This window comes from Nelumbo lutea, chromosome 8, assembly GCF_056320005.1.
Source record: "Nelumbo lutea isolate HS-2025 chromosome 8, American lotus-T2T, whole genome shotgun sequence".
Taxonomy (NCBI): domain Eukaryota; kingdom Viridiplantae; phylum Streptophyta; class Magnoliopsida; order Proteales; family Nelumbonaceae; genus Nelumbo; species Nelumbo lutea.
In genome coordinates, this window is record NC_142691.1 from 5,916,564 (window position 1) to 5,939,002 (window position 22,439).

The 22,439-nt window shown below is 38.0% G+C and overlaps 3 protein-coding genes across 3 annotated transcripts; 2 read left to right on the top strand and 1 right to left on the bottom strand.

Moving 5' to 3' along the window:
- LOC148842370 (thioredoxin-like 2, chloroplastic) lies at nt 1-5,579 on the top strand. Its single transcript, XM_088957535.1, has 4 exons — nt 1-532; nt 1,472-1,654; nt 2,520-2,684; nt 5,221-5,579. The coding sequence occupies exons 1-4, from the start codon at nt 308-310 to the stop codon at nt 5,341-5,343; spliced, it is 696 nt and encodes a 231-aa protein (XP_088813661.1). The 5' UTR covers nt 1-307; the 3' UTR covers nt 5,344-5,579.
- Nucleotides 5,580-15,404: 9,825 nt separating this feature from the next.
- Nucleotides 15,405-18,723, top strand: LOC148842371 (uncharacterized protein At4g29660-like). The gene is made up of 2 exons (XM_088957749.1): nt 15,405-15,710; nt 18,255-18,723. Exons 1-2 carry the CDS (start codon nt 15,528-15,530, stop codon nt 18,363-18,365), a joined length of 294 nt encoding a protein of 97 aa, XP_088813875.1. The 5' UTR covers nt 15,405-15,527; the 3' UTR covers nt 18,366-18,723.
- Nucleotides 18,724-19,059: 336 nt separating this feature from the next.
- On the bottom strand, nt 19,060-22,131 carry PLDEPSILON (phospholipase D alpha 4). Its single transcript, XM_088957748.1, has 4 exons — nt 21,903-22,131; nt 21,219-21,779; nt 19,884-21,135; nt 19,060-19,768 (listed from the first exon to the last, which is right to left on the bottom strand). Exons 1-4 carry the CDS (start codon nt 21,990-21,992, stop codon nt 19,338-19,340), a joined length of 2,334 nt encoding a protein of 777 aa, XP_088813874.1. The 5' UTR covers nt 21,993-22,131; the 3' UTR covers nt 19,060-19,337.
- Nucleotides 22,132-22,439: the final 308 nt, after the last annotated feature.

A 22,439-nucleotide genomic window follows, 5' to 3' on the forward strand; every position in this document is an offset into this window, starting at 1 on the left:
GAAACCATGAAAAAACAAAAAGAAAAAGCGGAAAAATAAATTTAAATAGAAATAAAATGTGGATTGTGGAAATCCTTGAGTTTCCACGATGAGGATTCAAGATTCAGGATCAGACGACGTACATCGTCCACACGCGAGAGACCATAGACACTTGGACTCTTGGAATGGAGGAGAGAGAGAGAGAGAGAGGGAGAGAAAGAGCGCTTCCCGATTCACATGGGCCTGTCCTGCACTGCACTTGTGAATCGGAGGGGAAGGATTAAGTTGTGCCTGGTGAGGTGAGGCTCTTTTCTTTCCCTCCTCTCCAATGGCGGATGTTCTTCGTTTGCCTTATCATATACACCGCTTTCCTTCTCCTTCTCCTTCTCCTTTTCCCCTGATATTATCTTCCCCATCGTCTTTCACCTCTTTCCAACTTGGATTCCAACCAAAGCAAAATTTAGATAGTAGGATTTGTTCAGTAGCAGATTCTTTTGTTGGTACCGCCGCTCCCCTTTTCTTTAGGCATCCAAGACGATTGATTTCTTCAAAGGTAACCTGTTCTTTGTTTCAAACCTTCTCTGTTCTGCAATTGTTCTTCGTTTCTTCTGCTGTTTTAATGTAACCTTAACTAATTTGCTTGCTTCTGACGTCTTTGTTTGGAAATTAGAGTAGGCGCTTGATTACCCATATCTAATAATCAATTTTTAATGTACTTGATGCTATAATTATGTTTTCTTACCTTTTGTTTTTCGAATTTACCCTTTCTCGTTAATTCGAGGAGAATATTTCGTACCCATCTCTTGGTGTTTTATGGACTTCGTGCATTAGTTTTTCCTCTAACTGGAAACCTCACTGTATTCTTGAATGGTCACCTGTCAAAACTATCATTTCTCTTCATGGAATTCTCCTGTAACTTGTATCTGCTTCGTTCATTGTTTGGTACATATAAGTTATTTTACGAAATTGTTTTTGATCGCCATCTCTTTTATAGGTGTTTTGTTTTTACATGACAAAAAGTGATTTATTTTAGTTCATTATGTCTCTGTTCATTCAGCAACTTACATAGCACCACTAAGTCCAATTTATCAGGTGTTTGTGTTTCTGAACTTTGTGTTCCTGTTATATGGTAATCATATTTTAACTTGTATGTATATCTTATTCCAAACAGTTTAATATTTGCTTAAAGTTTTCTCAATTGGTGCCAGGTGTCCTTTCTTCTCGTTCTTAAAGTTTTATTTTGGGTCTTCTTCTGTAGAACTAAACTTTAAAGTTTTGTCATTCTCGTGGTTTCTGCCTTGTTTTCCCTGTTGAGGATAGTTAAAGAATTTTTTCTCCACACTTCAGTTTCATTATGTCTCGTTCTTACTGTTGCTTTCTTCAATTTCTTTTGGAACTTTCTTCTGTTAGTTTCTTTGATATAACAGAGAATAAGCTTATAACTTCACAACAAAGCTTTTCTGATGCTTCTATTCTTGGGGTTTTGCTTCAGGTACAGGCAACAGTTACTGAAACTGATCAGCCAAAATGGTGGGAAAAAAATGCAGGACCAAATATGATTGACATTCATTCTACACAAGAATTTTTGAGTGCTTTAAGTGAAGCTGGAGATAAACTGGTTATTGTTGAATTTTATGGCAGTTGGTGTGCTTCTTGCCGGGCATTGTTTCCCAAGGTTATTTACTTTGTTTTTCCTCTGAAAGCAACCCATAGTTAGTTCATGCTAGAAAGTAGAAACTAACTGATATTTTATTTCTAGGCATAATTATAATTAATCTGTGAATGTTATCCTAAATAGGCTCTGCATCTTACAACCCTGAATCCACTATAAGCATTTCATATATTAGCTTTATACTTGCAACCTAACAACGAACAGAGTGTATGGCTTGCTGCTTGCATAAAAGTTACTTACGGTACAGTGAATATTGGGAGAGAGCTAGAAAGGATAATTGGTTTCTTGTGGCTGTGGAAGTTTTAATATCTAGGAAGTTCTTCTTTCTAGTAATCACAATGACATAATTGGTTTTCTGGTATACACCAAATCTTTTGCTATCCAGGGCACACTAGAATGAAATCTGTAATGGTTAGCCTTTGGAATTTACTTGGGGGTTGGTTTTAACTGATTAGGTAAGCCTGTTTATGCATGTTCCCTTATCTTCCAAAAGGGAAATGAACCAGTTTCATTTATTTAATGGAGGTCCTGATCTTCATAACTAATAATTTAAGCTTTGTTGTGACCTCAAAATAAATGAAGCTTGGGTCTTGATGAGGTTCTGATTATAGAGTTTTTGATTTGTTAATGTTATTCTCCCACCAGATAAGTTGATTTAACCTTCATCCCAATTATCTCAGATCATATTTATTTTTGCACTTCTTAATAGTACATTTTGAATGGTCATCACATGTCTCTATCTGCTGTTGCTAATTGATTTCTTTGGTCCTTCCTAAAATTGTTTTATGGTGTTTTTCTCGGGAAAAATTATTTATAGTGCTGTTGGGTAATTTTATCTGTTTTACCTGACTATGATTTTATTTTCCAGCTATGCAAGACTGCTGAAGAACATCCAGACATTTTATTCCTAAAAGTGAATTTTGATGAAAACAAACCTATGTGTAAAAGCTTGAATGTGAAGGTTCTTCCTTATTTTCACTTCTATCGTGGTGCAGATGGGCAGTTGGAATCATTTTCATGTTCACTTGCAAAGGTACTTAGTTTCCCACTGTCCTCCATTTACCTTCATTTGAGGTCATATCTTTCAAAATTTCTCTCACTGCCTCATCCAAGGTTCATTTTGGCCTTCTCTTTTGAATTTTCCCAAGCCATTAATTTTCACCATCATGTCTCCTGGTTTTACTTAAAATGACCTAGGCTTATAGTCTACTTTCCCTTGTCCTGCCCCACTTGGTGCTACTTCCTGTTTCACTTCACCACATTCATGAATCATTTGTACTTTTGTGCGTTCAAACCTTCCACTAATCCTTCTCCACTTCTTTATCATCTCCAATACATTCATTTTATTGATTGCTAAATATTTTGCTCTATAGAACAAGACCATATTGTGGTCCCTATAAAACTCGGCTGGTTTTAGTATATAATGATCTTACTGCATCTCATCTTTAGCATATCTAATTGAGGAATAGAGATGAAGAATATTATATTACATATAGAGGCTAGGTGGTGGCATGGAGGGACTCCATCTGTTTGCCAACTTTCTCCTCATGTGGCAAATTTCAATAATTAACTCTATTGAACCATTGCCATTAGGCAAAAGATAACCCTGTTTTATGGGAAATTTTTCTTTTTATAATGAAAATTGGGAATAACTTAAGAAACCTGTTTTGGTAATAGGGTGCACTTCTGGTGGAAAGACAAAAAAAAGATACCCCTATGTATAGTAACAGAGAGAAATTATGTAGCAGTTTATTCAAAACGCCTTTTTTTCCCATCAGTTAGGAGGGTTCCCTGTTTATTAGTAGGGATGTTAATTAATCAGGTTTATCATTTAAGTTGTCCCTCTCTAATGGGAAAGGTTTGGTGTGTCCCTCTCTAATTGGGTTAGGGTCAGCTTCAAGTTACATATGATGTTTTCTATTCTTAGATTGCTATTCCATGCAGATTTCAAGTATATTTGTCTTTTCTCCTATTTACTTATTCTCTTTTTCTATTAACAGTTTTTTTTTCATATTTTATTTAACATTGTCTTGCCTCACTTTGTGCAGTCATTAAGGGTGTCTATGCTAAATCTAATCCATTAATCCCAATCTATTGGAAGTTATGTCCCTAATTCACCACCCTTAAAATTGTAAATAACTACCCTAAATGGCATATTTAGGGATGGAGATAGGTTGATGTGGAATCGTGGATACAGATTACAGAAGCAAGGAAGGAATCCATGGAGAAATATATTAGTTATTCATTTCTTACACCAGTTACAGAATTTTTGGGTGATAAGGATATTGGTATTTTTGGCTTTTTAAATTTATTTTCTAGTTATAGGTGTCTTAAGTCTTCTAGAAATTAGTTTTTAGCAAATTGAAATCACTATTTATGGTAACTTTTGGGCATGGCTTTTTTATATTAATCCTTACATTTACAATTGCTATTTATATTAAATGTGTGATTTACTGTTTGTAGTTATTTCTGATTTTCTACATTAAGTTGGTTTTAGTTAATAAAGTGTTATTGGAGTTGTTTAGGAGTTAGAATCCTAATTCGATTGTCCTTATGGAATGAATTTTTCTTGGTTTTTAAACAACTAGATGTTGTTTTTGGTAAATTTCCTAGTCCAGATTAGAGTCTGCGAAAGGACATCTGAGTTCTCATGTTGAGTCTATGAACAAAGTCATTGCAATTCAGAAGAGTTGATAATGCAATAAAGTTTGGTTTAACGAATTCTGGTTGTCCCCAGTAATTTCTCTTTTTTCCCTTCTCACTTATTGCCTGTTCTAAGTGATCTGTCTCATTGCTTTTTACTGTAATAGAAAATATCTTGCTCATTCTTTAGTGGACAGCAAGCTGGCTACTAGCTTCTCCATCTCTACCCTATCATTTATCACCAAAACCTCCTTTTTAACACTTCATAAAACCCACCATCAGATCTGAAATTTGTATGACCTCTACCTTGCTCTACATCATAGATGGTGTGCGTGTATGGTGGTTATGAGCTGGGCATTAAGCAGACATTACCAGTCAAATACTCAATCACTAGATTAGCTAAAATTTGTATGACCTCTACCTTGTTCTACATTATAGATGGTGTGCGTGTATGGTGGTTTTGAGCTGGGCATTAAGCAGACATTACCAGTCAAATACTCGGTCACTAGATTAGCTAAAATTTGTATGACCTCTACCTTGTTCTACATCATGGGGGATTTAGAGGTGTATTATTAGAAGGAGATATAGCCAGAGCATCTTGAAGGGTTACTCTGAATTGTGGAGCTATATAATAGCTTGTGGCAAGTGGCAACTTTATTTTTGTTCTCTCAAAGATTTTAAGACCATTGATACTGGAAGTCTAAGTGCTCTTGTGTGCCAAGATAGCTAGAGAAATTCACTTTCATGTTGCTTATTTTGCAGGCTTCCAGCACTTGCTCGATTCAAGTGTTGGAAGTTTGAAGTCTAAAGAGCATTTAGTAAAAGTGACAAGCTAGTGATCTCCCCTTATCTTCATTACATGCACACACCCTGGTATTTTTGTCTGTTGACGTATTTATTGACTAAGCTCTCTAAATAATTTGCAGTTTCAGAAAATAAAGGATGCTATTGCAACACATAATACTGCTCGATGTAGCATTGGTCCACCCAAAGGTGTTGGGGATCTCAATCTTGAAGCCTACTCTCCTCCCAAGAACAAGCCGGCATAATCTTGTCCACTCGCACAATGATGTATCTGTGTATCCTTGTTGCTCTGATGCTGGTGCTTTCCAAGCTGCTTATGATGGAAAGATTTCTACTTCTAAATTGTATAGGTGCATTTTATTATACAAGAATTCATGGGAAGGCGTGTGGTGATTTGATCAATTTTATTCGCTTGTAATTTACCATAATGTTGAACTCTTGGTTGAAGTGGAAATTTCAGGGTCTGAGAATTTATTTGTGATGGTGCAGCCTTTGATGCCAGCTTTATAGTTTTGGGTTTCAAATCTTTGGTTAAAGCAACGAACCTGTTGATTTTCTGCTGCTTAAATCGTGGAAGAATAACATAGACAATAGATTCACACCAAAGATAATGCATCAAGTATAACTCGGTTCTGTTGGTAGGCATTTTTAGAGAGGAACGTCTGAAAGAAGATATCTGAGAACTAAACTGAGAAAGCAAACGCAATATTCTACAGTTAAAATGAAAATTTGGATGTAAGTGTACGTTGCACACCTTCTCCTTATTAATAGGAAACTTGTTTTGCGTGGTTGCTTTGTTAAAAATGAATTTATACCTATTCTAGCAATGCCATATATAATTATTTATGGTTATGTAATCCTATAAAATAAAATTTCATCCCTCTTCTCTCTTTCTCTCTCGCTTAATTCTCTCTCTCTTCCTCCTATTCTTTATTTCAATTTTTATTTATTCATTTATATTTTTTTATTATTATTTAAGCAGTTATTTATTTAATAAAATTAAATAAATTATTTTAAATCAATAAAATAAAAAATTGACATTGGGAGAAGGATTTTAATAGACATTTATTTATTTATTTTAATAAATTATTTTTTTTAATTTATTATTATTATTATTGTTATTATTATTATTATTATCTAAGCATTTATTTAGTTAATAAAAGTAAATAAATTATTTATAAATCAGTAAAATAAAAAAGATTTGACATTAAGAGACAAATTTTTGTAGACATTTATTTAGAAATAATTTACTAACAAATCATTCTCTTCCCTTTAGCCCAATATATAGGTAGGGTTGTTGATGGGTTGGATTTGACCCAACAGACCCGATGGACTCGAATCGATTGGGTCGGTTCTAGTTCCGAGAATTGGAACCAACGGGTTGATTCTAGATCTTGGTATAGGGTTCCAATTTAGGGGGGGGGGGGCATGGCTTCCCTAGGTCCCATTGGCTCCACCCCTAGGGTTGGGATTAAACCTATTCACAGGTCATGTCAAGATGCAACCTTTGCCTTTATATCAATCAAACATATTCAAGTCCAAGTTTGAGCATGATCGGACCATTGAGCCTAGATCTTGAGCCCAAGCCCGATCCCATATAAAGCCCGAAGCTCAACCAAGAAATTGAGAAAAAAGATTTATATTCTTTATTTGACAATAAAATTGATTTATTTATATTAAATTGACTTCAAAAGTGAAAATTTTAATTAATTAATTATTGATTTATTTTATTAAATTAAACATATTATTATCCATAATTTTTATTTTTTTAATTCAATATGCACTCAATATTTAGGGTTGTCAATGGGTTGGGTTGGGTTCTAGATAACTTGGACCAGTCATGTCCCAATAATAAATGAATAGTTACTTATTTATTTATTACAATAAATAATTGATTTATTTATTTTACAAAATTAAGTAAATTATTATCCACAGATTTTTATTTATTTAATTTACTAAATTATTCAATTAGTTAATAATTTATTTTACTAACAAATTATTTCTCTTTCTCCTCAAGCCTAATAATTTAAGGTTATCAATAGGTTAGGCCTGCGTTGGACAATGGTAGATCTAGGAATTTTTTATGAGGGGGGCTAAAATCTAAGTGGATTGGGGGAGTAATTTAGGGCTATCAATAGGTTAGGTTGGGTTGGGTAGGAGTAGAGCTAGGAGTTTTTTATGAGGGGTGCCAAAATCTAAGTGGATTGGGGGGTAGGGGGAATAAATATGGATGGCCACGGGGGGGCAACCATTGGGGTGGGAGGTGGGATAGTGGGAAAATATACATGAAGCGTGAGAATTTGTTGGGCCATAAGGGGCCCATGGCTCCTTGGGGTCCCTTGTGTCCACCACGGGGTTGGGATCCACACTAGGCTTTGCCTTTATATCAACGGAACATATTCAGGCCCAAGCTTAAGCATGATTGGACCATCGGGCTTAGATCTTGAGCCCAAGCTCGACTCTCATATAAAGCCCAAAGCCCAGCCAAGAATTTGAGAAAAAAAGATTTGTATTCTTTATTTAACAACAAAATTGATTTATTTATATTAAATTGAATTCAAAATTGAAAACTTTATTTATTTATTATTTTATTTTATTAAATTAAATATATTATTATCCATAAATTTCAACTTATTTTAAGTAAATCATTTTTCCTAAAAACTATTAATTAAAAAATTTACCTTTTGCAAATTCATTTTCTCTTATACAATAATTTTGCTTTTGCAAGCCCCTACAACGTAGGGGCCCCTCCTTTAGCTTTATAGTTAAAATGGAAATTTGGATGTAAATGTACATTGCACACCTACTCCTTATTAATAGGAAACTTGTTTTGTCAGTATGCGTGGTTGCTTTGTTAAAGATGAACTTAAGAATTTATATCTTTACTATATATAAAGTGTGGATGAAAGTGAAAGGCTTTTAGACTAAAATTATCATTTATTTCTTTGTCTAAGAAATGGTAAAAAAGTCATTTTATTATAATTTGAATGCCACTTTAATGGTTATTAAAATGTTCATATTTGTGTATTTAGTCCATCTCTAATTGTAAGGGTTAAAAATAAATTCAATTATTACTTTCCACCTCATTTAATCCCTTTCCACTCATTAACTCTTATACTTAAGGCATTAATTCCCATGTTCTCTTATCAAATATTTACTAATAAATGCTACTACTTAGATATACCTCAATATTTTTAAAAAATATAAACCTATATATTTTAAAACTGACTCAAAAATAAAACCATTCTTTATCCAAGTGGTGGCTAAGCACTTCAACCATCAAAATCAAATTAACCAATTTGTGAAGTCATATTTAGGGTAATAAAAATTTTAAAATACAAATAAATATATAAAATTATAAAAATGTATAAAAAATCAGATACATTTATGATATTTTATTAATCAAATTAAAAAATAACTATAATAAACAAGAATTATTTTTATTGATGATGAAAACGATATATATAATTTAGAACTGACCAAAAATGAAATTACTTTACTATTTGGCAAAGATCAATAGTTCAATTTTTGGGTCAAATGTGTTAACCTTTAATGCCATAAATAAATAAATAAAAAGTAATAAAATATAAAATTACAAAAATGAGAAAAAACATGTAGGCACATATATAATATCATATTAAACAAAAAACAAGTGTGCATGGCATATTAGAATTATTTTTATATATAGAAATGCAAAAAAAATATAAAAAAGTTGAACACATCTATAATTCTATATTTACACTACTATTAAAAATATGAATAAAATTGTGGGACTTTATTTTCACTACAAGACTCTTTTTTTAATTTAGTCCCTATTTAATTACGATGTTTAAATTGTAAATTGAACTATTACTTTTTATTTCATTCAATTCTCTCTATTTAAATCTTACATTTTTTTTTATAAATTAATAAAAAAAGATACATAATAAAGATAAAACATTACAAAAAGAAGAGTCTAGTCAAGTAGGTAGGTTTGTCAATGATGCTTGAAACTTCACAACTCAATCCAATTATCACATATTTGGATGAGGTGTTTATGTAATCAAATTTTGTTAGCAATAAACAAAAAAGTAAAAATACATAAAGTTTATAAAATATTTTGTATACATTATTACTATCATTATCATCATCTAAAATTGTCACATGCAAAACATGTATACACTTACTAGAATGGTGCTTCAAATTTGAAAGCTTTGCACTCATCTACATGATGAAAAGAATCTTTATTGGTTTTTAAATTCTTTCCATTCAGCTTTGCACCTGTCTCGAACCTGGATGTCATCAGAATACATAACTTGATGAATCAATTTTTTGTGCTAAGTACCTCATCATTTGGTTTGGTTCCAAGTGGCCAATGACTCAGAAGCTGAAGTAGAGAACTTTTGCTGGATGAGGACCTGGATGCCAAGCTGACTAGGCCGAGCTAGAGGCAGATCAGGTGCCGAGCTGGGGGTAGATTAGGTGTTGAGCTAACTAGGCCAAGCTAGAGGCATATTAGGTGTCGAGCTGACCAGGCCGAGTTGGGGGCAGATTAGGTGCCGAGCTAACCAAGCCGAATTGGGGGTAGATTAGGTGCTGAGCTGGAGGTAAATTAGGTATCGAGCTAGAGGCAAATTAGGTGTCGAGCTGACCAGGTCGAGCTGGGGGTAGATTAGGTGTCGAGCTGGAGAGGTGACTCTGATGCCTGCCTGAATGTTGATGAGCTGGATTGATTGTTGAGCTATGTAGTTGAAACCTGCAAGGAATTAGTGTCAGAGGACCTAGGGTGACTAACCCGACGAGGTCATTCTGATGCTTAAGTCAGTAAACTATTAGTAAATCGCAAGCTAAAAAATCATAAAGTGTGAGAGCTAGAATGTGCTTACTTGCCCCCTTGCGTTATTGGGGTTGGTGCCTTTATATAGGCCATGTTTGATGTGGGCCTCATGTACCGCATCCGAGATTTCTGGGAGGACGTGCCTAACCGGTATGAGTTCCTCGGAGGCAACCGCCATGCACGTTGACGATCCTCTGAAACGTTCGGTATGTGGGCCAACTACCAAAGATCGTGGGAGTGTTGGGATATGCATGCCGAATTTGTCGATGAGCACGTCTCGCAGGTCGCCACTTGGACCTCAGTCAGGTCGGCACGCCCTTGAGGGAGGTCGCTCCTTGCATTGAGGTTACTTCGGCCAATGACGAGATGCTACAGGTCGGCCCTAGACGAGGTGCTTCTAGCCGACCTGAGTTGTGGTCGAGGTCGAGGTCGATAGGTTTGCATAAAGGCAGGTCGCCAGGTCAGCAACAATGCCAGGTCGCTAGGTCGGTGTCAATGCCAAGTCGCCAACTGAGACACCATCATCTTGGCTAAGGCAAGTTGTTGCCTAAGTGGTTCCGGGTGTCACCCAGTTGTTTCGAGATGCCATGTGTCACAATGTCATTAGAGGGCCAAATCCGCCCTCATCAATTGCCCCCCACTCGCGAGCTGAAAAGTAACTCGGCGAAGGGAGTAGATTGCTCCTTTCGGCCTGGAACGACTAATTCAATGAGCTTGTAAGCGTCGATTCAATTTGCTTCTCAGGTTGGAAGAGTCTAAGTGTTTGCAGCCTTGTACAGGACCTCGCCATCTTTATTTTCAGGGCCCGAGAGCGAATTCATCTGCTAAAGGAGAGGTGGAGCAGGTACCCCGAGGACATCTACCTTATTAGGGATGTGACCATCAAGAGGTTCTGCGGTCCTGCTAAGTACCTTAAGAGTGAAGCTCATCATGCCGTCCTTAAGAGGGGGTTCTGTATGACTGCTTTATCAGGTTGCTCCACCTAGGTAGACTTCGATGCAGCGTCCTTCGAGATGGTCTTGGCCAGTGAGTTTGATGCGGAGCCTTCAACTGAGGTGGAGGTTGGCTATGAAGAAATCAAGTTTGCATCCATCATGGTGCTGAGAGCGAATTAGTCTTTCCTTTGTTTTCTCGTGCTGAATGCGAACTGCTTTATATTTCACCTATGCCAAAGAGGTGACTGGGTCTCACATGGTGTCGAGGTCTTTTATCAGCTTGAAACCTTAGCCCTTAGGCTTTGGGAGTGACTCGTAGTTCACTCTCCTTACCCTTGATTTTGCCCATGCCGAAGAGGCGACTGGGTCTTATGTGGTACCGAGGTCTTTTATCAGCTCGACACTTTAGAGCTACGACTGTGTTGCATCAACATTGTTAGTGACGTCGGTCACCCACTCTTACAAGAAGTTACTGGGAGCTCAACCTATGGGGCAGCACTATTGACTTTAGGTTATTAGCTCGCACGGGAGCTTTGGAAGGCTCGACCAGCAAGGGCGTCCATGCAGTCCGTTGGCCGCCAACTCCCACGGAAACCACGAAGAGCTCATCTTGTAGAGGGTACCTCGCGAAGAGGACTGATGAGGCTTTATCCGAGTTGAAATAAAGTCGGCAGAGGTGCTTAGTCTATTGGCCATCAACTTCCTATGGGAACCATGATTGGCTAGCCTAAGAGGACAACCTTACACCGAGGTGCTTGTCGCCAGACTGCTAGTTGTCAAGGTCATTTAGTTGCTACCTGTTCTGCGTCGACATGAATACGTCGAGCTGGGTGTTGATGCTGCTCAAAGGTGCCTTTGAGTTCATAAAAGATGGAAATTAGAAAGTGAGAGCTTTAGTTTCTAAAATGTGAGAACTTAGTTTTCTAGAAGAAGAGGACTTAGCCTTTCAGAAGATGAGAACTTAGCTTCTTGTAGCGTTTCCCATAGACGATGCCAATTGATGAATCAATTTTTTGTGCTAAGTACCTCGTCATTCGGTTTGCTTCCAAGTGGCCGATGACTCAGAGGCCGAAGTAGAGAACTTTTGCAAGATGAGGACCTGGATGCCGAGATGGAGGCAGATTAGGTGCCGAGCTGGGGGCATATTGGGTGCCAAACTGGGGGCAGATTAGGTTCCAAGCTAACCAAGCCAAGCTGGGGGCAGATTAGGTGCCAAGCTAACTAGGCCGAGTTGGAGGCAGATTAGGTGCTGAGCTGACCAGGCCGAACTAGGGGCGGATTAGGTGCCGAGATGACCAGGCCGAGTTGGGGGCAGATTAGGTGCTGAGCTGACCAGTGCCGAGCTGGAGAGATGACTCTGATGCTTGCCTGAATGGTGATGAGTTGGATTGATTGTTGAGCTATGTAGTTGAAACCTGCAAGGAATCAATGTCAGAGGACCCAGGGTGACTAACCCAGCAAGGTTGCTCTGATGCTTAAGTCAGTAAACTAGTAGTAAATCACGAGCTAAAAAATCATAAAGTATGAGAGCTAAAATGTGCTTACTTGCCCCCCTGCGTCATTGGGGTTGGTGCCTTTATATAGGCCTTGTTTGATGTGGGCCTCACGTACCGCATCCGAGATTTTCGAGAGGACGTGCCTAACCGGTCCGAGATCCTCGGAGGCAACTACCATGCACGTTGACCATCCTCCGAAACGTTCGATATGTGGGCCAACTTTCAAGGATCGTGGGAGTGTTGGGATATGCATGCCGAATTTGTCGGCGAGCACGTCTCGCAGGTCGCCACCTAGACCTCAGTCAGACTGGCACGCCCTCGAGGGAGGTCACTCCTTGCATTGAGGTTACTTCGGCCAGTGACGAGATGCTACAGGTCGACCCTGGACGAGGTGTTTCTAGCCGACTTGAGTTGTGGTCGAGGTCGCTAGGTCGGCGACATTGCCAGGTCGCTAGCTGACACACCATCATCTTGGCTAAGGCAAGTTGTTGCTTAAGTGATTCTGGGTGTCACCCAGTTGTTTTGAGATGCCATGTATCACAATGTCATTGGAGGGCCAAATCCGCCCTCATTATAATTGTATTTTATCTTTACTAATATAGAACCATAATATAAATACAAGTAACCATCAATCACTACTACTTCCATATTATCTTTAATTTGTTTGTGGAAAATGATAACGGTGACTTCTACTTTTTTCTGCATCTTTACCAAAAAATAAAATTTTCTTAATGTCATCACCATTAAGAAATATCATCATAATTAGTTATTAAATAAATTTAAATAAAAAAAGAAAGAAAAATGAGAGAAAGGTCCAATGAAAGTTTTAAAAATCGACTCGAAAAACAGAACAACTGACCACTGGTTTCTAACTCAGTGGTTCAATCATCCAGCCAAAATATATTGGCTTGTTACAATATTAAATATTACAAATAAAAATTAATTAAAATATAAAAGTGATTTAGAATCCATTGTTCAGGCTGAACATTTTAGTGACTTAGGCAGTGTTTGGCATTGATGAAAACAACACTACATCGGTGTCACGTTAGAAAAAGTGGTGCTTTAGAAAATGGCCTCTTATTTGGCATCGTTTTTCAAATAAACATTGCTCCAAACCACTCCTTTGAAATCGAGAAAGTATGGTATGAAGAAATTCCAAATTCAATGTTTTCTTAAAAAAAAAAAAGAAAAAAAAAACTATTGCTACCAGTGGTGCAATGACATGGCATCAATGTAGTATCATCTTGGGCGTTGGATAATATAGACCAATACTGAAAATGGTTAGACAACACTAGTATCAAACAGAACCATTGCTCTTTTCCTAGAAAATAGCTTATGTGGCTGCACCGATGCCAAACAAAAAAAAAGTCATTTTCTGAGAAAATAATGCAACAAACCCTCATGCATACAACACCGTTTTCTCAGAAAACGTCTCTAAAACAACAACATCGATGCCGCACACCTACTTAACCATCTGGGTCAGTGGTTTGCTGACCAAGTCAACAGTTTTTAGAAAAGTTTAAGATAGGTGCAAAATAGAACTATTTAAACATCCGACTATTGGGTTAAACAATTCGAACACCCGGGCCAATGATAGTTCAAAAACCATGGGTCGAATTTCTCACTCTTTTGGTCTTTCCCATAGGCATAGGGACTGCCCTTTCATGGATTTAGTGCAAAAGAGATCAACACTTTGTTTGGGATAAGTAGATTGCACTCCACCTTAGAAATGTGAAATTACAACCCCCTCCTAGTCTACTAGTAGTCCCCTTATAAACCACATCTTGCCTGGATTTGGCATTGATTCACGGTCAGGATTCATCCCACCTGTACAATGGGGTTCAAATTTGTTGAGGTGGACTGAACAATAATAACCCCTTGTTTTTTTTTTCATGGGAAGATATCCCCAATGCAAGACTGCAAGGGAATATCAAGTTCAAACCACAAGGGAGCACCCCACCATCCCACAACACATCCCCGTCGTGTATTGGGAACATCTCCCGATGATGATATCATCATTTCTGGTACTATCATCGGGAGATGTTCCCAATACACAGTGGGGATGTGCTGTGGGACATTGTGGGGCGTCCCCTAGTGGGGTGTAGATGTGAACTCGGGATATCACTCTTTCTGTCAAGGTATAGTAAATTAGTAAGGTGATCAAACCAAATGCAACCTCTTATAGCTATGCTTGGTTTGAACCTTTCTTCTTCTTCTGTTTTTTTTTTTTTTTTTTGGTTTCTCTTTTATATTTTATCAAACCAAACACAGACTTAAAAACTTCCTCAGAAGAAAGTGATGACTCTGGATCTCCTGCCCACGACAACTCTGCCCATGTCTACCCACAACACACTACCCCGTGAATTGAGAACATCTCTCCTTGCTTAATACTATGTTGGAGGATGAAATGTTCTCCATGTGTGGCTGTGATGTTATGTAGGTAGACCGTAGCCGTCAACAGAGTTTGTGTGGGCAGGAGATCCGGGCTCAAGCGGTATGGGGATTTGAGGATGAAATTGACATAGCATGTCTGAGATGTGTGGCTGTAGATGATGTTGGAAGGTTCTAGAGGTGGCAACGAGCCGAGCTTTTCACAAGCTGCTCGAGTTTGGTCGAATCGGTTTCAACCAAACTTGAGCCCAATTCACTGACTCGATTATTAAACGGGCCGAGCTCGAGCCTACTAGAGCTCAGCTTGTGAAACTTGCGAGCTGGCTCGAATATATATATATATATATATATATATATATATATATATATATATATTGATATTTAATATATATAATAAATTTATAGAAAATAATATATATATAATAAAAATATTATAATTATTAATTTTTAAATATAAAAAAATATATAATTTTTTATTTTTATAAAACATTTTTTCTCAAAATCGAAGTAAAGGTTCTGCCTTCAATCGAATTCGAATATTGGAGAACAGTCTCGAGCCGAGCTCGAGCCTCGTACTATTCGGCTCGGCTCGGCTCGAATCATCCCTTAATGGAAGCTACGTGAGTAGTATATCCGATCTCTAATCAGAGTTAACTCGGAACGACAACTTCCGAGTTTGTCGAGTTTCTGGTTTTGAAACACTGCTTACCTGTTAGGTTTTAACACGAAAGGTGAAGAAGCTCTTCTTCCATGGGAGCAGAAATAGGCCGAATAGAGAGTAGTAGGTGGAGATGGCGAGTTATCTGTGGAGGAAATATGCGGATCACTTGTACTCAAAGTGGGAGAAAACGTTCCTATGGGACATGATTGAACCTTACAGACGCCCCAAATCCTTCACCCCACTCGTCACCATCTATGTCGCTGCGTTCTATACTGGGGTCATTGGAGCTGCAATTACAGAGCAACTCTATAAGGTACTTTTTTCCTCTCTCTCTATTTTTCCCTCTTTGTTATGTTTGGGTTAAATCGAATCTTATTCCTGATGATTATTCCTCGAACTAAAATGTCCATCAGCTTTTATACTTCTTGACGCATGATACACCATTGGTATGTTCTGTATCTGTTCAATTATTTGTATTTCTTTATGATGCTAACATGGAATTCTGCGTTTTCCTAGTTAATTCTGTGAATTATAGTTAAAACTAAAGCTCAGAAAGTTAAATTGTGCCAAGATCTTCTCGGGAGGATAAAATCATAAAACTTATTTGCCAGGATGGTTTCAAGGTAATAGATTGATAGCTGATCATAGGAAACTGATGACCTTTGATCCTTACGCTGTGTTTGGTTGCAGTGCAAATTTATTTGCACTAGTACAATGCATGGGAGTGCAAATGTAAAAAATGCAAATTATTATTTAATTTTTTTTTTGGATTTGAAACAAAAATAGGTCAGAATTTACACTCAAATCATTTGCACTGCCATGGTTTTGCATCAGTGCAAATTTATTTGCATTGCAACCAAACACAGCCTAGGCTCAATTTGGAAGGAGTACAAACACAAATATGTACAATACAAATACATACAAAATACAAGGTTTTGCATTGTACATATTTGTATTTGTACTCCTTCCAAAACTGAGCCTTAGGAAAACAATTCCGATGTCTTAGGAAATATGTTGTGTTCTTCTTTCCATGAAGTATGGCATTCCAACTATCAACAATGTTTTCATTCTTAAGCCTCTTGGGTTCTTAAATGATGAATGATCATCAATACAACAGCAAGGCCTTGGCTTTCTTTTCTCACTCTTTCTACAGAACCGATCTTATCCTCAAAGTTACAGCTAGATATTTGTTCTGGGTATCATAATATAAAATGGGGGAATCCATCTTATGCAAAATCTTCTCCTTGATGTGTAAATGTGGATCTACAACCCTTTGATTTTCAAACTTCTCCAACTCATCTGTGCAGCTCCAGAAAGAATTAGAAAGCACACTCCCACACTTTCAGCAAATCTAAAATGCAAGATAAGGTAGCGGTGCTTTCACAGTTTTGCCATCTCCTTTGCAAGGAATGCATTTATTCATCAATATCTTCGTTCTTGGTGTATGTTTTTCTCCTATCCATAAAGCAAAGTGCAATTTTTGAAAGGTTCTTGTCTGAACCAATTGAGTGTGCCAGAAGATGAGCATTCTTTGTGCATTGCCAATGCAAGAGAAGGTAGCATTGCTGATAGGATGGTTAAAGGGTTTTCTAGAAAATATTGCATCAAGATGTTCTATTAAGAAGTATGATGATAATGGGAAATGCCAAATTAGTTTGGGAAGGGCCTCGTGTGAACCAATTGAATGTGCCAGAAGATGAAAGTTCTTGGGGCATAGCCAATATATATATATATATATTGCTAGTTCATTTAATTCCTTGCTGATAAGATGGCCAAAGATTTTTCTAGAAAATGTTATATCAATGCGACTTTGGCCGGGTGGGGAGGTGTAGTTTGGGAGTGCTGGCCTCCAAATACTTCTGTAGTGATAATTGCATGTCTTGATAACTAGGTGAGTTAAATTAAAGACATGTTAATAATTTAACAAGTATCCCACTGTTTGTAGTACAATTCCTTCTCCAAGAAGGGAAAACCCTTTCAGTATGGTAAATGTTTTGGCACATGGGCAGATTATTGAAATCTATGTATCTTAGAGATCAAACCTATTGGCCCAACATATAATAAGATACATAGGCTAATGATTCGATGCATCTAATAATGGACATCTGTCACACTGATATCCCTTTTCTGAGATGTCAGTAGCTTAATACATATCATTGTTATCTCCATGTTTTCCAGAAAGGTTTTCAAATGTACTTGCAGAAGGTGATACTACTTGCATTAGATTCTGATGCTACTGTTGTTGGTGTGAACAACAGAGAACAAAACACTTTTAATGCATCTTACTCCTCCAAAGTGCAATTGCAGCAAAAGCTGAATGGTGTTGCTGTCTGTAAATTAAACCATGGTTTTCTAATATTTCCTCCTTTTACAGGAGGGGTTCTGTAAGGTCAAAATTAAAAATTGGAATGGAGAGCAACTGTATTTTAAGTTCTATATATCAGAGAGGCTAAAGCTTAGCATTCAGAATGAATATCTTTTTCAGATGGCTCAAAGATCTGCCAATTCCTTGGTCAATTTTCTCACACGAGGAGTTTTGAGATCTGATTAATATTTAGGGCCTTTTTTGTGTGGTTAGTTCTTTTAATTGCTTTTGAGATTTTCATCTTAACTTGTTTTGCATTGAGGCATCGTGTATCCAAGGCCTGCTCTTTTATTCTCTTTTGCATGAAAAGCTTGTAGCTTGTATTTCTATTCTTTTCAGCTAATCTAAAGTTTTTGCTTATCAACAAAAACAATACAATGGGACAAATTGTATGGAAGGTTGCTTGCATCAATGTATATACATTGAAATAGAATACAAACTTAACATATACTTGTATTGGAAACTTGAAGATTTCTTTCTTGTATTGAGCAGGAAAAATATTGGGAGGACCACCCAGGAGAAGCAGTGCCTCTCATGAAGCCGAAGTTCTACTATGGGCCCTGGAAAGTACTGAGAGGGGATTTCCTTCCACCCAACCAGTAAATCAGACCCACTCCATTGGGATGGCACCATTGGTTTTTGTCACTTTTTGTCATGTTCATACGCAACAAGCTTTTCTAGTACAAGCTAAAAAGAATTTCTGAGAAACACCTTGGAATTAAGTAATCAGGACGTTACATTAGCGTGACAACACCTGTTGCTCTTTCCTTAGAATGAGAAGAAAGTCAGTCTTATGATGTTTGCACTGATAAGAACATTTTTGGGTAATGGGTTGTTTTAGTAATGTTGAATTAGAACTTTTCCTCTTATTTAATTTGTAGACATAATTTGATTTATCAAACCGTGATTCATCACATTCAGTTTCATATATGCTAGCAACAACCCTAATTAATAGTCCAAATGTCTTTATGAACAAACAAATACTCAAACATGCCCCTGTATTTCGAATTTTTATTATCATAAGTTGGGGGGGTGTTAATTTATCTTTTCATTGGTAAAGCGTGTTCTCTATTATTTATCAGAAATTGGGTGTGCCCGAATCAGCACTTATTATATTCCGAGATCCCAACGTCTGCACATGGTTCTCTCATTAGCCATTTAAAATATTGTACCCCTTGGAACAAGGAGCAACCAAATACCAACCAACTTGCCAATAAAATATGTCGGGGCTGCATCTCTGGAAGCAATGCTGATGCAGCTAAGGATGCATTCGAATTTATTATACAAAAAAGCAGCATACTTTGAGTAGTTGACCTTCATAAATATGTATTTCTTGTATACAACTCTGTGTTTTATTATCATACATCCCTGAATTCAACTCATTCTTTTATTATGGTACAACCGTACAACATCAAACCAATGATAAATCAGTGACCTATATACATGAATAATATAGTTATACTTTTCGTGTTTGATCTTTATTTGCCAATAGAATGCCTAAAATTTGTATTGAATGGTTACAACAGATTAATCCTGTTAGTGCATATGTATACTCTAGCCATCTGGTGATTATGACTATGTGGTGAAAGTTGGTGGTAGAACCATTGACCTCTTTCCTTTGACAGGGGTGTTGGTGTCGGGGAATAAACCACCACCTTCAACAAGATCCAAAACAGAGCCATCACTCAACACAGTCACAGGGTAATTTACCAGATGAACACCTTTCATGTCTATTATCTCGTTTCCACTGTATATATTCCACATCTCCTCTCCTATTGCATTGATTCTCCTTACACAGTCCAAACTATGGGCTTCAAGGAATGATTCTTCCATGCGCCCGGTGTGTTCGTACCACAGTGACATGCGATATGCATGTATATCTCCATGAGTTCCATTAGTAGCATGTTTCGGCTGGTAGCATCCCATTGCAATTTCTGTGTCTCGCCCTCCATCCATGGATCGTTGGTTCACATTGGCAGAACCTATTATCATATACATATCGTCCACTGAGGAAGAACACAACAACCAACCATTTGCAACTCATCAGATTAGCAAATATACTGCAAAATATAACTACAATGAAAACTAAAGTTATTTACAGCTAAAGATTAATTCTTGTACCTATCATGAATTTGGAATGGACATAAATCATAAACCTCCTTTGCTTCTGGGAATGCCAGTAGTGAGTTGAAGGTTGAGGAGAATATGGAGGCACAAACTCTCCTGAACTCTTCTGCTCTCGATTGGCCAGGCAGAAGAAGTTCAAGTAGTCCTTAGGATGTGCAGACTCACCACTCTCTTGAATGGCTTCTGCAATCAACCTATACATCATTGCCATTGTCTGTCTAGTCCAATGCAGCATATCCTGAACTGGTTCACTTTCTGGTATTCCTTCGGGCCACATGGGTATCACAATGTACACGGAAAATCTCTCCTTTGCTTTGATTTTATTCACCACCTTGACTGCAATCTCTACAGGGATCAAGTTACCGCAACCACTGTGTCTATCTGTATCCCACAAATGGCAACTGCCCATAAAATATTGATTCTCGATGTAAATAAATTTCTCTGCACGCCGAATTGCTTCTACATAAGCTTCATGGATACTCTGCTCCAGTGAAACACCCATTGGCAAAGATGTTGCTGATACATGATCAATGGATCGGAAGACCTGGACTTTCCAGTCTCCAGCAGAGGATAGGTTCTTATGAGAAGGACGATGAACGATATTCGGAATGGTGCTAATGGGAATGAGCAAAGATGGATCGCACTGTTTAGTCCATCGTTGCTCGAAGTTTGTCAATACATCCCAAGCAGCTTCTCCGGTGATGCAAGCATGAGCATCATGCCAGGGTTCTCTTGGCCCACCTTTGTGAAGACTAGCTCCAGGAATGTTTATTTGATAGAAATCAAGAGCATGTGATTCTTTGTTAAGTGTTCGAAACAAGGAGTGCTCCTCTGTGTCATAGCGCCCGTCGCAAAGATCCAACCCACCAATAAAACTCATGATTTCTCTGTCTCCGACATTGAAACCGGTATAGATTTCATCGTTGCTCTCATCCTCCTCACTAGCTGAGTCCAGAAAACGCGCTTCGGTGTCCACAGTGATGGTTTTCTGATGGTGGGTAAAGAGCGTAGGGAAGTTATGGTGTAGCCTGGGACACAGTCTGCAGACCACCTTGGAGTGCTTGAAGTAGTCGAAGGCGTCTTCATCATGGGTATTCATCACTCCCCTGTTCTTGATAATTGGTAGGGATGTTTCGTCGTCCCAAATCATGATTCTCACAGCTACCCCTTCCTCTGATTTTCGTTTCAACAATTGTCCAATCTGTACTTCTCTTGCGTGTACGAGTTCAGTTCTGGGGTCTCGGACCTGCTTAATTGAAAGTCCAAGATCATCGAGAGAAAGAGAAGAAAATCTTGTAGAAGCACAGAGTATGATGAGCGAAAGCTTACCAGCACCATCTTAGGATTGAAGGACCAGCCTGCGATGTATATCAAGTACCTTGCTCCGTCAATGGCCTTGTATACATCCTCCCACAGCCTCCTTGGCCCCCCGGGAAGACAGACTGGAGGCTCAAAGGTGGGGCAATGGTGAGCATCTTGATAGAGCATGACGCTGCAGTTGGAGCGTAGAGGAAATGTAGCGTTTTTAACTCCCTGAAATTCATTGTGACTGAGAACTCTGCGCCAACTGGGTTCATGTTCTGCGTGCTTAAACCATAGTATGAAACGCAGTTTGAGCTCCAGATTTGGCTTTCCCTTCTCTGTGAGGAGAGGAAAGAAACCATCTATCAGAGTTTCGTCATCTAAGATCCTCTTGGTTGGGATGTGTATCTTTCCCAAGACAGAGAGCTTTGTATGCAGTGTAATGGTGATGGTCGAATCAGATGGATAAGCACAGAGGATCTGGAAGCTTTGGTTCCACACACGGTCAAATTGGTGGCTTGTCTCTGCTACTTTCTTATTGTCAATTTCAATGGTCACGTAGCTTTGCTTTTCTCCTCCCAATATGCACTGACCCAGAATTATTTAAAAAAAAAAAAGAAGAAGAAGAAGAAGAAAAGAAGAAATAGTTCAGTGAAAGTCAGGAACTTACTGGTTAAAGCTTAATTATGGTTGGTGCAATGCAACACTTACATCGAGTAAGGAAGGTTTGTAAGGAGTTGCATGGAAGATGGTAGCTTCAAGCGTTCCATGGAGGAACCTGCAGCTCTTCTTTCCCTCCATGAAAGATGGTAGCTAGCTCCAAATTCTTGTCTGAAGAGGGCAACAGTTTCTTCTGATAGGCATGAATGTTGGGGAGTGTTACAGGATAGATGTTAGTTTTTATATTAGAAACAGAAGCAACAGCCATTGTTATCAGAAACTTGGAATGTAATAGAAGAAGAAGAAGAGGTCTGCGGTTGGAAGAAAAATTGGGTATGCCTGGAGATGTTTATGTCTTAGGGGCAACGTTCAAGTGCGTCATAAGCTAAAACGAGCTTGTTATTTCTTCAAGTTGAAGTCGGTATGACAAACAAATGCTGTGTGAAGTCTCTGGTTTTCTGACAAGGCAAGTTCCGATTTCCGATTAGTTATACAGGCAAACGGAATTTTTGTAGTTGTTTCTAGTACCCGGCCACCCGCCAGTCATTCTTGGACCGGACCCGTGCTTTGGTTGTGAAGTTGGACCAA